The following is a 13,601-nucleotide window of genomic DNA, read 5'->3' on the forward strand; positions in this document are numbered from 1 at the left end:
TATCCTAAAGCTGGGGTTTGGTGAAGGCAGTGGGATCCTCCCTGCCTCGAGCAAGAAAAGATGTCCTTGGTGCCCGCATACTTTGCCAAGATCAACTTCTTCCACAAACCCTGGTCCTCTTGAAAAGAGCTTCCAAATCCAGTTCATCGTCCCTGAGTTGATGTTCAGAAAGCCGAGACTCCACACTCATAAAGTCCATTACACAAAAGTTCAAACATCACCAAGTTTAGTGAATTTGTTAAGTTGTTGAGACGCGAAACGACTGAACAGGAAAACAGCGCAATCACAGCCATAATAAACTCATGATCATCCAAGCATGCAAAGCATCCAGCCATAATGAACTCATGATCATCCAAATTCCTGTATTTTTAAGAGGCGATTCATGAGCAAACATATGAATATATATATAAACAGAGCAACTAGCAAACAAAAAAAAGGCCACGCCATATTTGCCACCCAATACTCCACATGAGTGTATGTCGAGGAATATTCACTCATGAACCAGAGGCAAGCAATATTATCAAGATATCAGCATGTACAGAAACAAAGTATAAAGCAGAACTAGAAATGATCCATTGCATGTAACTGGACAAAACTGCTTCACCATCGAAGCAAGCACGCAATGACTTCGCCATTACGCGAAAGTATCATCAGTATAGTAACCTGTACCTATCTACCAGTAGACGCAAAAAAAAACTGAGTTTTGGTTTCAGGGTGATGGAACCAGCAAGTCAAGAAATCTCATCGACTCGACACGATATCCTGTATAGGCTCACACTGAACCGTCTATCATGGTTGCGATTCAGACTTCACCCTCAGGGGTCAGGGCAGTGCACTTTCAGTTAACGGGTACCTAATGATTTTAGATCAGAAGCACTCGGCTGTACATCCTCTTTCACTGCAACGGGGACCTCATCGATCTGTGCAGTTTCTTAGATCCAGGAGACCTTGTGCGACCTGCAGCACCACCATGGAATCCCGCACCTCATCTGAAGTATCAGCAGCTGATTCGTCACCTGGACTGTCAGTTCCTGATTGGTCAACAGAGGTTGTAGCGAGAGGCAGGGGAGCCTCTAAGACATCTGACTTCTGTTCTTGTTCCCGATCCGCCTCTGTGGCCATTGGCTCCGTCAGAGATGTCTGTTTCAGCTTCGGCGTGCCAGACCTCGACGCATCATTGTTGCCACCTTGAGCACCATCAGAAGCTGGGTTGTCACTGCTGTCAGAAACCTTGAGATCAAGCTTGGGCCGTTTTGGCTCAACCACAACAGAATTTTCAGGACAATCAACCAGCCTTTGACTGTCCACATAGATCCTCATCACATCATCATTGTGAATCAATCCCGTCTCTTCTAAAGAAAGGGCTTCATTTCCACATTTTTCAGCGCCTCCACAGAGATTCACAGAAGCTGAGTTTCTATCAGATATTATCTTATTGAGTTTACCCAAAATCAACGGAAGACACGGGTTGTCCTCTTGCACTGCATCAGAATTATCAGCAGCTGATTCAACCCCTGAATAATCAATTCCCGGTTCATTATCAGAAGATGTATCCTTGCCACATCGGTACTGGAGAAGACTAAGCCCCTCTGCAGCATCTATCTCCGCTTCTGACGGAAAGACTTCATTTCCACCATCCATCTCCTTCACTGCACCCCGGCTGCTCCGTGGCCGCCTTTCTATATGAAAATTAAGCAGATCTTTCCTATCGCCGACACTGCTTGAAGCCTCTTCCTGTCCTGCAGCATTTTGCTCAGGATTCTTGGGGGACTTGCATTTCATCTTGTGGCCATTAAAAGCACGTTTATTTTTGTAGGTCTTGCCGCAGGTGCTGCACTTCTTTCCCATTTCTGAAACACAGCACACTTACAGTTAAGGGCACGTCATAGGAAATTCAGTGGATTTAGGATTTTCTTTCAAAAAAGCAAATCCATGGAAGCAGCAACTGTGGAAATATCCTAAATGATAGCCTACGGATAGCACCCTACTAGCAATAACAACAATCATAATAAATTTGGGGAAATTCATGGAAGTGGCATATTCTTTCCACGTATGCTGCATATCTTCTGTTGAGGGCCATTTCTGAATCACAGCAATCATTCAGTAATTAAGAACGCATCGTATAAGCAAGGCATTCTTTGAAACAAACAACAACCATCTAACCAGTAAACTAAAAGATAAGGCTCAACAAAAATCCTCGGCAAAAGTGAGAAACTTGCTGGCCAAAACACCAACATAACTAATGGACACGCAAAAATTCATCCAATCGACTGCGTCAAGTACTGCATCAGACACATTAATTCAATCTCATCAAACTTTTCTTCCAAGAGAACAACTTTTCCCTCCAGAGAACATACCAAGAACAGACACACGATCATTGCATCACGAACATACATGAACTGAAACTTGGTTCTGGGATGACCCCCCTCTCTATTTCTTTCTGTATTTCAAGCATTCTTGCATACAAGGGGTCACAGCGAAGAAATGAACTTCATCTACCAATCACTAGGCAGTGGCTAGCGAGACATGGTAAAAGAGTTGTACCTGACGGCTTCGAGGCTTCTTGTGGAAAATGGCAGGCGATCGAATTGGTCAGGAAAAGCAAGAACCTGAGGACTGGAACAAGAAGAGAAAATAAATGTATCAGCAAGAAACTCATCGAATCAGGAAAACCAGAGTCAAGCCCTTATTGAACTCTTGGGAAAGGAACAGGAATGCAAGACTCAGAGCACACCTCGAAAGCAGTTCTTGTTTGCTCAATCCGCTTCTTCAGAATTCAGATAACTAGCGAAAGACGCTGATTAGCTGCTAATCACGGTGGAAACTGCGCAATGGAGATTGAACATACAGAGTAAAAACAGATTCTGCACAAACAATCGGAGTAACCGAATCGAGATGGACACGGGATTCGTACCTTCAGGCTTCGCTTGGGCCTCTTCCAGGAGCTGGGAAGCGACCAAATTGGTGAGGAAAGGCAAGAACTCGCAGGCTGAAACGAGAACGCGGAGAATGGATTAGCAAGAACTTCATAGACTCCGGCAATAGAATCGAAGAACTAGAGACAAGCACGCCTCGATTTCTTGGCGAAAGGCCAAATCACGAACCGGACAGCGAACAACGAAGGAAGAACGGGCAAGAACCGGAACCTACCTCAAGAAAACCGTTCCGATTCAAGGCTCTAATCGACTCCAATGGAGACCTACCTACAGGGAAATTTGGTGGAATGCGGCGAGGAGGCCCGCCGCTACTTCTTGCTTCCTCGCAGTGCTTTCGGTGGGCGCTCGCAACTAACCGAGCGACGGCGGGGGCGCCGGGTGTTCTTATAGGCTGCTGCATCCTGTGAATCTGGACCGTGGTGCGTCCTAGGTTCATCTTGCACGCGCGCGGCGACGCCCCGGCGCGGCGCGCCGCTGCCTGTGTGCAAGGAGCGGAGGATAGAAGCGGGTTGGGGGTTTTGGGGTCGGAGTGGCGGACGGAGCAGTGGGCAGAGAGGAGAACAATACGGAATGACAATGCCGAAACGGCCCACAAGGCCGAAAATCAACCAGGGCCGGCCCGCAACCGTGCGGTCGACCCTTTTAGCTCGTGTGCCTGCCCAATCCACGAGGCGAAGCATTTGGGCTGGCACGACACGACCCTTTTATATGAGGGCCTACAGGGTCATGTCGTGCAAGGCCTTTTATTGATTAGGTCGTGTCGTGCATGGTCATGTAGAATTCAATTAGTGAGCGTTTTTTTGAAAGCCTCACAACGATCAACGTCATTTGACGCACTCTCGACCGCCGTCATGTGTCCCGCTCTGAGCGCTTTCTTCGAATTTTATTTTTTTGACGCGTTTTCAATAGAATATGCCTTCAAATTTTGGGTCCTGCTTTGAAGGCCGGTCCATGGGAACAAATGTTTGGCCATGTACGGGCTTGGCATGATGGATGATTAAAAGGGTCGGGCCGGCCATCGGTCCAACAGAAAACAGGGACAGTCTTCGAAGGCTTTAAGGCCAAACACAACACGACCCTTTTAATTGCAGGGCCTTTTTTATCTTAAAAATTTGCAGGGCCTTTTAAGGGCTGTTGTGACAGTTTTAATGTTATTTTGGGTTGTTTTAGCCTTTTTAGAGTTGTTTAGAGGTGTTTTTGGCCTTTTTAGCGTGGCCCATAGTCGCATCGGGCCAACGCTTTTTAACTCGCATGTTAGGCCGACCCTCAAAGCTAGGCCTTCAGGCCAGCACGAGACGACCCTTTTATAGTTGGTCTGTGCCAGGCTGGCTCATATAGCCAAGTCTGGTCGAGATACGTGCATGGCCATTCATGTTTTCTGAGATGAATAGGTCTTGCACGCATCTATAGCTGAGATGATAGGCCGACCCTCTATTACTTCCTCTATTTCAATGAATAGGTCTCGCATGCATTTCAAAATTAAACTTTGACCATAAATTATACTTCATCCGTTTCATAATAGCGCATGTAGATTTTTTTTAAAAGTCAATTCTCATAAACTTTGACCTAGTTTTTGGATAAAAATATTTACATCTACAACTCCAAGCATATATCATTATAAGAAGTGTTTCATATTTTATATATTTGATATTTTAGCTATAAATAGTTTCTTCTATAAACTAGGGCAAAATACCAACCAAATGTGGGTTATATATGACAAAAAGAACAGAATATTAAAGGTAGGTACAACATTGTGGCAAAATTTACTTATGTTATGTCGACACTGATATAATCTAGGTAGGTGGTCTGTAATAGTATGGAACCGAGCTAGAGAACATTGTAACTCCATTGACGACTTAAGTGCATTAATAAAACAACCGGTTCTATTTGAGATACACAATTGCTTCGGTCACAATTTATCTCACATTGTCATCTAATGGGAAGAACAACATTCCTCTCCAGTGATTGCTTTTCCTAAAGGGGAATAATTTAGTGTTGGTCACTTTTATCAAGCAATGTCTTCATGCAGGATGACCAGGGCATATAGCTTAAAAGCTCACATTGTGTTGGCCATATGATCGAGGCCGCGAGAGGCTAGCACATCAATATTTTGTCAAATCCATCTTATATTTCTACTCAACAACATTTGCTCGTCATTTTGTTTGACAAAGGGTAATATATTAATATCAAGATGATACCAATTACACAAAGCCTCCACAATGATACAATATGAAGCACTGCTCAATACATTGAGGATCTCCACAACCATAAATGATAAAAAGAAGTAAACAAAGAGAGCTAACATGACTAATTACACAGAACAAAATCTAGAACACAACCACTGTCGTGGACAACACCCGAACCACGAGCATGGTTCTCTGAAAACAACGCCTCCAGGAAGGGAATGATATCCAAGAGCCGTCACTGTCGAATCCCACTGTTGAAGGTTAGATCTTGAGTTTTCACCCATGTGAGGAAGTCCGAGGAATCTCCAAAGCAATGCCTTCAACAAGAACATGGATCGTAAACACCTTCATTGTCAGGTGCAACCAATGAAGGCCAAACCTAGAGTTTTCACTCTCGAGCTCGAGACCTAGTACTCTAAGTGCACCACCAAACCGAAGTCGACATGTGTTGCCGCCATCACTTGCCGAAGAAGAAAATGTTGCAGATCATGATCACTGGAAATCAAAATCCAAATTGTTCCATGAAAATACATACACGGTGACAACCTTTCACGTGCATAACCTTGGCATGGGATCACCATGCGACCAAAGCCATGCCCATGAACATGAACTGTTGCACCATACAGAGAGTCAAGCATCATTATGAGAGTTTCAACACCTTGCACACACATGCTCTGAAGCAATTGTGTGTAACGCCCACGATGCGGCTATATCTCCCACGTGTCGAAGCACGACTTAGAGGCATAACCGCATTGTAAGCAATGTCGCAAGCGGGGTAATCTTCACACAACCCATGTACTGAATAAGGAAAGAGATACATAGTTGGCTTACACTCGCCATGTCACACAATAGCATAAATATCATTACATTCATCCAGATACAATCAAGGTCCGACTACAGAACCAAAATAAAGACAACCCCAAATGCATAATGTCCCCGATCGACCCAACTGGGCTCCACTACTGATCGTTTGGAAAGGAAACGTAGTATCGTCCTGAGTCCTCATCAAACTCCCACTTGAGCTTAGTCGAATCTCCTGGAGCGGTATCATCGGTCCCTGCATCTGGTTTTGAAGGAATCTGTGAGTCATGGGGACTCAGCAATCTCACACCCTCGCGATCAAGACTATTTAAGCTTATAGGTAGGGAAAAAGGTATGAGGTGGAGCTGCAGCAAGCACTAACATATATAGTGGCTAACATACGCAAATGAGAGCGAGAAGAGAAGGCAAAGGCACGATAGATAAACTATGATCAAGAAGTGATCCTAGAACAACCTACGTTTAAGCATAACTCGAGACCGTGTTCTCTTCCCGGACTCCGCCGAAAAGAGACCATCACGGCTACACACTCAGTTGATTCATTTTAATTAAGTTAAGTTCAAGTTTTCTACAACCGGACATTAACAAATTCCCAAATGCCCATAACCGCGGGCACGGCTTTCGAAAGTTCAAATCCCTGCAGGGGTGTAGCCCATCACAAGCTCTCACGGTCAACGAAGGATATTCCTTCTCCCAAGACAACCCGATTAGACTTAGAATCCCAGTTACAAGACATCTCGACAATGGTAAAACTAAACCAGCAAAACCGGCTGATGTGCCGACAAATCTCGATAGGAGTAGCACGTATCTCGTTCTCAGGGCACACCGGATAGGTCAAGCTACGAGTAAAACCAACCCTGGAGTTGCCCCGAGGTGGCCCCGCAGGCTGCCCATTTCGGACCAACACTCAGAGGAGCACTGGCCCGGGGGGGGGTCTAAAATAAAGATGACCCTTGAGTCCGCGAAACCCAAGGAAAAAGAGGCTAGGTGGCGAATGGTAAAACCAAGGTTGGGCCTTGCTGGAGGAGTTTTATTCAAGGCGAACTGTCAAGGGGTTCCCATTATAACCCAAGTGTGTAAGGGACGCAAAATCAAGGGACATAACACCGGTACGATGGAAACTAGGGCGGCAAGAGTGGAACAAAACACCAGGCATAAGGCCGAGCCTTCCACCCTTTACCAAGTATATAGGTGCATTAAAGTAAACAAGATAATATAATGATATCCCAACAATAAACATGTTCCAACAAGGAACAAACTCTAATCTTCACCTGCAACTACCAACGCTATAAGAGGGGCTGAGCAAAGCGGTAACATAGCCAAACAACGGTTTGCTAGGACAAGGTGGGTTAGAGGTTTGACATGGCAATATGGGAGGCATGATAAGCAAGTGGTAGGTATCGTAGCATAGGCATAGCAATAGAGCGAGCATCTAGCAAGCAAAGATAGAAGTGATTTCGAGGGTGTGGTCATCTTGCCTGCAAAGTTCTCCGAGTTGACGCTAGCTTGATCCTCGTAAGCGTACTCAACGGGCTCCTCGATCACGTACTCGTCTCCCGGCTCTACCCAAAGCAAGAACACAAGCAAAGGGAGACACAATCAACCACGATGCAATGCACAACCAACATGATGCAAAACATGGCATGATATGCGAGATGTGATATGCGATGCATATGCATGTTTCGAAAAGGAAAGATTGAACCTGGCCTCAACTTAGAAAACCAAGAGTGCCACTGGAAAGAGGAGTTGATTTCGGTCGAAATCGATATAAAGATCACCGGAAACGGATGCACGGTTTGCAAATGACAAGCAAAACAAATATGGCACCGATCTGCGATTAACAGCACGAGGCCATCTAAATGCATCAAGAACAACAAGCTACTGGACTCTACATAACAACAAAGCACATGGCAGGGATCCACTCAAGATGCTTGACAAAAGATGAACACTGAGCTACGGCTAATTCACTCAATAGCAGGTTCAAACAAGCATGGCAAAAGTGCAAAAGATATCAGGTTACAGACTTAGTGAAAATAACAACATGTCAGGAATTTAACATCAGGAAGCAAAGTTTAGAGCAAGATAACAACATGCTACAGGAACATATCATGGCAAAGCAATACATGGCATGAAGCTACTCAAAGCATACAACAAAAGTCCCTTACTGACCATAAGCCAAAAGGGATAAGAAAATACAATAGCAACCATGTGAACATAGCAACTTACGTTAACAGATTCAGACAGCAGAAAACTGGAACATGGCAAAACAGATTCACATAGGCATGTTTACGAGCTCTATGCACTCACCACAAAGCATTGCATGACAAACTAAGCATACACCTAACAAGTATACATGGCATAGAAGCTAAACATGGCAAGAACACACTCATAGCATGCATGGATCAACTATAACAACTTCGGCAAAAATGCTTAACACGTAAACATTCTGCCAGGAACATTTTATAGCAAAAGTAGAGCTCGATTGAGTCAAACTAGGATGCTCCATAATTGCAAACAAAGACATGGATGGATAGAGCACAACAATATCTACAAAACATCCTTACTGATCATGCTCAAAAGAGGCATGGATCACTCTGTAGCAATATGAATACATGGCATAAAAATATTATCAGGGAAACAAGTTAGAAGATTTCTAAGTCCCTGAAATCAGCAACATTACGAGAGCTACTTTGCATGCTTGTGCTAGTCACCACAAAGATCACAAAAATACATGGCATACACCCTTGTAAAGATGGCATGGCATACTTCAAAACACATGTAGGGCTCAAGTTCATAGGAGGCACACATTAAACATGGCAAAAATGACAAATGCCCAATCTCTGATAAGAATCTGAAACTAACATTAGATAGCACTCTTGCAACAACATTTAGGGAATCAAGATGAACTCAAATGACCATGGTGCAATGGGATGAAATGAAGTACTCGCCAAGACGAACAATTTGATATGCTACACGCCCGAAACGGAGCCACGGATGCAGAGATATGGCATGATGAAATATGCTAAAAATACTGGGACTTGGGAGAAAAAGTCAACCCTCGAGATTCAGATCTAGGGTTTGTGCACGCTTCCCGAGGTTCGTCGCTGGAGCAGTACACGAGGTCGCCGGAGATGGACGGGAGTCAGACTTGGACGAGGTCGGCGCCGGTCGGTGAGGAGGCGCTCGCCGGCGCCGGGCGGTGACGGCGCGGGCTCGCCGGAGCGACGAGGCGGCGGTGGGCGAAGGCGGCGGCCAGCGCCAGGCGGCTGGCGGCGCGGACGAGGGAACCGGGCGGCGGCGGCACGCGGGCCCGATCCGGGCTCTCCGGGCCGGCGGCTGAGAGGACGGCGGCCAGGCGAATGGCGTGTCGCCACATGGTGGCGGCGGCGCGGGCGGACACGTCCTGCTGACTGAATTTTGTCCGGCGGCGGAGAGGGAGCGGGGCTAGGGTTAGGGATCCGGAAAATTCGGAGGGGGGGTCTATATTTATAGGTAGAGGGAGCTAGGAGGCTCCAAATTGAGCATGGTTTACGGCCACGCGATCGTGATCGAACGACCTAGATGATGGAGGGGGTTTAGGTGGGTTTTGGGCCACTTTGGAGAGGTGTTGGGCTGCAACACACACAAGGCCTTTTCGGTTCCTCGGTTAACCGTTGAAGTATCAAACGAAGTCCAAATGGCACGAAACTTGACAGGCGGTCTACGGTAGTAAACCAAGTCCGCTTGGCAAGTCTTGGTCCAATCCGAGAACGTTTAACACCCGCACATGAAAAGAGGTAAAAGGGGACACTGGAGGACATAGGAGCACCGGAATGCAAAACGGACAACGGGGAAAATGCTCGGATGCATGAGACGAACACGTATGCAAATGCTATGCACATGATGACATGATATGATATGCATGACAAAGACAAAAGCAACACGAAGACAAAAACCCGACAACGAGGAAATATCATAACTTAGTGCCGAAAATGGCAAGAGTTGGAATACAAATATGGCAAGTTACATACGGGGTGTTACATTGCGGTAGGGCCTGACAATGCCCATACATGACAAGCCATAGCCGCACCATCCTCGTGCCACCACATCACCACTTTGCGCCACCACCGGCACCATTTTTGCCGCATCGTCGAAGCCATTGCCAACCAAGTCGTCAACCAATTCCTGAGCAACTGTTAGACCACCACAAGATATATCAGGGGAGGCACTGATCCCACGCCAACCATCGTTGGCTAGATCTGTGGTGGCAGCCGCACACTCTTTTGCATGGACCTCCTAGAAACACTGGGGAAACGGCCATGACGCCGCGCATGGGGGCAACCTTTGTTGCCACCAGAGAAGAGGGAGCGCCCAACCACTACCATCCTTGGCATTTATTATGCGTGATCTTCGCTGACGGAGGCCTTCAATGGCGTCGAGATGGTGGAAGGGAGTGGCAGTGAAGGAGGCGACGGGCTAGGGTTGCCCCCATGTGTGCAGGCTCGGACGACGCGAGGGTCTTTATGTTGGCTGACATGAACACTCGCTCATCACGGGTTTGAGTATTAATGTTGTCCAATTGGATGAGCATGGGTCCCGGAGGCGGCGGACTTGCGGTGGTGCATGGGTGCCCAGATCCATGGGTATGGGACTCCCTACGGCAGCGGGATCGGTCGACGGCGGGCTTGGGCAATGGCGTCGGCCACGTGGTGCAGGATCTCGTCGCTCGCGACGGATCTCGCCACTCCGGCCTTCGTGGAGGAACCTGGACCAGGGGCGGCGGCCCCGTTAGGCATGGCGACGGCGCCCTCGGCTGGACGTTCGCGGGGGTGGGGGCGGGGGTGGATGGACGGCGGCTTTACCGCATGGGCGGTGAGTCACCGATGGATCTCCTCTACGCTGCAGGCTCTCTCCCGCTGCACTTGGTGGCTTACGATCGTGGTCGTCGGCCTCGGTGCATTTGCGTGTTGGGTTTCGTAGTAATTTCAAAAAATTTCCTACGCACACGCAAGATCATTGATGCATAGCAACGAGGGGGAGAGTGTTGTCTACGTACCCAACGCAGACCGACTGCGGAAGCGATGACACGACGTAGAGGAAGTAGTCGTACGTCTTCACGATCCAACCGATCAAGCACCGAAACTACGGCACCTCCGAGTTCGAGCACACGTTCAGCTCGATGATGATCCCCGGACTCCGATCCAGCAAAGTGTCGGGGAAGAGTTCCGTCAGCACGACGGCGTGGTGACGATCTTGATGTACTACAGCAGCAGGGCTTCGCCTAAACTCCGCTACAGTATTATCGAGGTATATGGTGGCAGGGGGCACCGCACACGGCTAAGGAATAGATCTCAAGGATCAACTTGTGTGTCTTTGGGGTGCCTCTACCTCAGTATATAAGGGAGCCAAGGGGGGAGGGGGCGCCGGCCAGGAGGAGAGGGCGCAGGAGGAGTCATACTCCTTCCGGGAGTAGGACTCCCCTCCAATCCTATTCCAACTAGGATTCCCCAAAGGGGGAAAGAGGGAGAAGGGTGGCCGGCCACCTCTCCTAGTCCTAATAGGACTAGGGGAAGGGGGGAGGTGCGCAGCCCTTGTGGGCAGCACTTTCACCTTTCCACTAAGGCCCATGAAGGCCCATATGGCTCCCGGGGGGTTCCGGTAACCTCCCGGTAACCCAAAATCAACGGAAGACACGGGTTGTCCTCTTGCACTGCATCAGAATTATCAGCAGCTGATTCAACCCCTGAATAATCAATTCCCGGTTCATTATCAGAAGATGTATCCTTGCCACATCGGTACTGGAGAAGACTAAGCCCCTCTGCAGCATCTATCTCCGCTTCTGACGGAAAGACTTCATTTCCACCATCCATCTCCTTCACTGCACCCCGGCTGCTCCGTGGCCGCCTTTCTATATGAAAATTAAGCAGATCTTTCCTATCGCCGACACTGCTTGAAGCCTCTTCCTGTCCTGCAGCATTTTGCTCAGGATTCTTGGGGGACTTGCATTTCATCTTGTGGCCATTAAAAGCACGTTTATTTTTGTAGGTCTTGCCGCAGGTGCTGCACTTCTTTCCCATTTCTGAAACACAGCACACTTACAGTTAAGGGCACGTCATAGGAAATTCAGTGGATTTAGGATTTTCTTTCAAAAAAGCAAATCCATGGAAGCAGCAACTGTGGAAATATCCTAAATGATAGCCTACGGATAGCACCCTACTAGCAATAACAACAATCATAATAAATTTGGGGAAATTCATGGAAGTGGCATATTCTTTCCACGTATGCTGCATATCTTCTGTTGAGGGCCATTTCTGAATCACAGCAATCATTCAGTAATTAAGAACGCATCGTATAAGCAAGGCATTCTTTGAAACAAACAACAACCATCTAACCAGTAAACTAAAAGATAAGGCTCAACAAAAATCCTCGGCAAAAGTGAGAAACTTGCTGGCCAAAACACCAACATAACTAATGGACACGCAAAAATTCATCCAATCGACTGCGTCAAGTACTGCATCAGACACATTAATTCAATCTCATCAAACTTTTCTTCCAAGAGAACAACTTTTCCCTCCAGAGAACATACCAAGAACAGACACACGATCATTGCATCACGAACATACATGAACTGAAACTTGGTTCTGGGATGACCCCCCTCTCTATTTCTTTCTGTATTTCAAGCATTCTTGCATACAAGGGGTCACAGCGAAGAAATGAACTTCATCTACCAATCACTAGGCAGTGGCTAGCGAGACATGGTAAAAGAGTTGTACCTGACGGCTTCGAGGCTTCTTGTGGAAAATGGCAGGCGATCGAATTGGTCAGGAAAAGCAAGAACCTGAGGACTGGAACAAGAAGAGAAAATAAATGTATCAGCAAGAAACTCATCGAATCAGGAAAACCAGAGTCAAGCCCTTATTGAACTCTTGGGAAAGGAACAGGAATGCAAGACTCAGAGCACACCTCGAAAGCAGTTCTTGTTTGCTCAATCCGCTTCTTCAGAATTCAGATAACTAGCGAAAGACGCTGATTAGCTGCTAATCACGGTGGAAACTGCGCAATGGAGATTGAACATACAGAGTAAAAACAGATTCTGCACAAACAATCGGAGTAACCGAATCGAGATGGACACGGGATTCGTACCTTCAGGCTTCGCTTGGGCCTCTTCCAGGAGCTGGGAAGCGACCAAATTGGTGAGGAAAGGCAAGAACTCGCAGGCTGAAACGAGAACGCGGAGAATGGATTAGCAAGAACTTCATAGACTCCGGCAATAGAATCGAAGAACTAGAGACAAGCACGCCTCGATTTCTTGGCGAAAGGCCAAATCACGAACCGGACAGCGAACAACGAAGGAAGAACGGGCAAGAACCGGAACCTACCTCAAGAAAACCGTTCCGATTCAAGGCTCTAATCGACTCCAATGGAGACCTACCTACAGGGAAATTTGGTGGAATGCGGCGAGGAGGCCCGCCGCTACTTCTTGCTTCCTCGCAGTGCTTTCGGTGGGCGCTCGCAACTAACCGAGCGACGGCGGGGGCGCCGGGTGTTCTTATAGGCTGCTGCATCCTGTGAATCTGGACCGTGGTGCGTCCTAGGTTCATCTTGCACGCGCGCGGCGACGCCCCGGCGCGGCGCGCCGCTGCCTGTGTGCAAGGAGCGGAGGATAGAAGCGGGTTGGGGG

The 13,601-nt window shown here is 47.5% G+C and overlaps 1 protein-coding gene across 2 annotated transcripts; it reads right to left on the bottom strand.

Moving 5' to 3' along the window:
• Positions 1–552: 552 nt before the first annotated feature.
• LOC125529809 (uncharacterized) lies at positions 553–3,485 on the bottom strand. 2 transcript variants are annotated; one of them, XM_048694226.2, is made up of 5 exons: positions 3,204–3,485; positions 2,915–2,989; positions 2,735–2,824; positions 2,545–2,616; positions 553–1,850 (listed from the first exon to the last, which is right to left on the bottom strand). In XM_048694226.2, the coding sequence occupies exon 5, from the start codon at positions 1,846–1,848 to the stop codon at positions 913–915; it is 936 nt and encodes a 311-aa protein (XP_048550183.1). In that variant the 5' UTR covers positions 1,849–1,850; positions 2,545–2,616; positions 2,735–2,824; positions 2,915–2,989; positions 3,204–3,485; the 3' UTR covers positions 553–912. The 2 variants fall into 2 exon arrangements, with proteins under 2 accessions (XP_048550183.1, XP_048550182.1); XM_048694225.2 differs by having other exon boundaries at positions 3,151–3,485.
• Between the last annotated feature and the right edge of the window lie 10,116 nt (positions 3,486–13,601).

The sequence above is a fragment of the Triticum urartu genome, chromosome 5A, assembly GCF_056163025.1.
Source record: "Triticum urartu cultivar PI428250 chromosome 5A, HENAU_Tu73, whole genome shotgun sequence".
Lineage (NCBI taxonomy): Eukaryota > Viridiplantae > Streptophyta > Magnoliopsida > Poales > Poaceae > Triticum > Triticum urartu.

Bases quoted from the DNA above. Each gene is read 5' to 3' on its own strand.
- LOC125529809 (XM_048694226.2), bottom strand. From the start codon at position 1,848: ATGGGAAAGAAGTGCAGCACCTGCGGCAAGACCTACAAAAATAAACGT.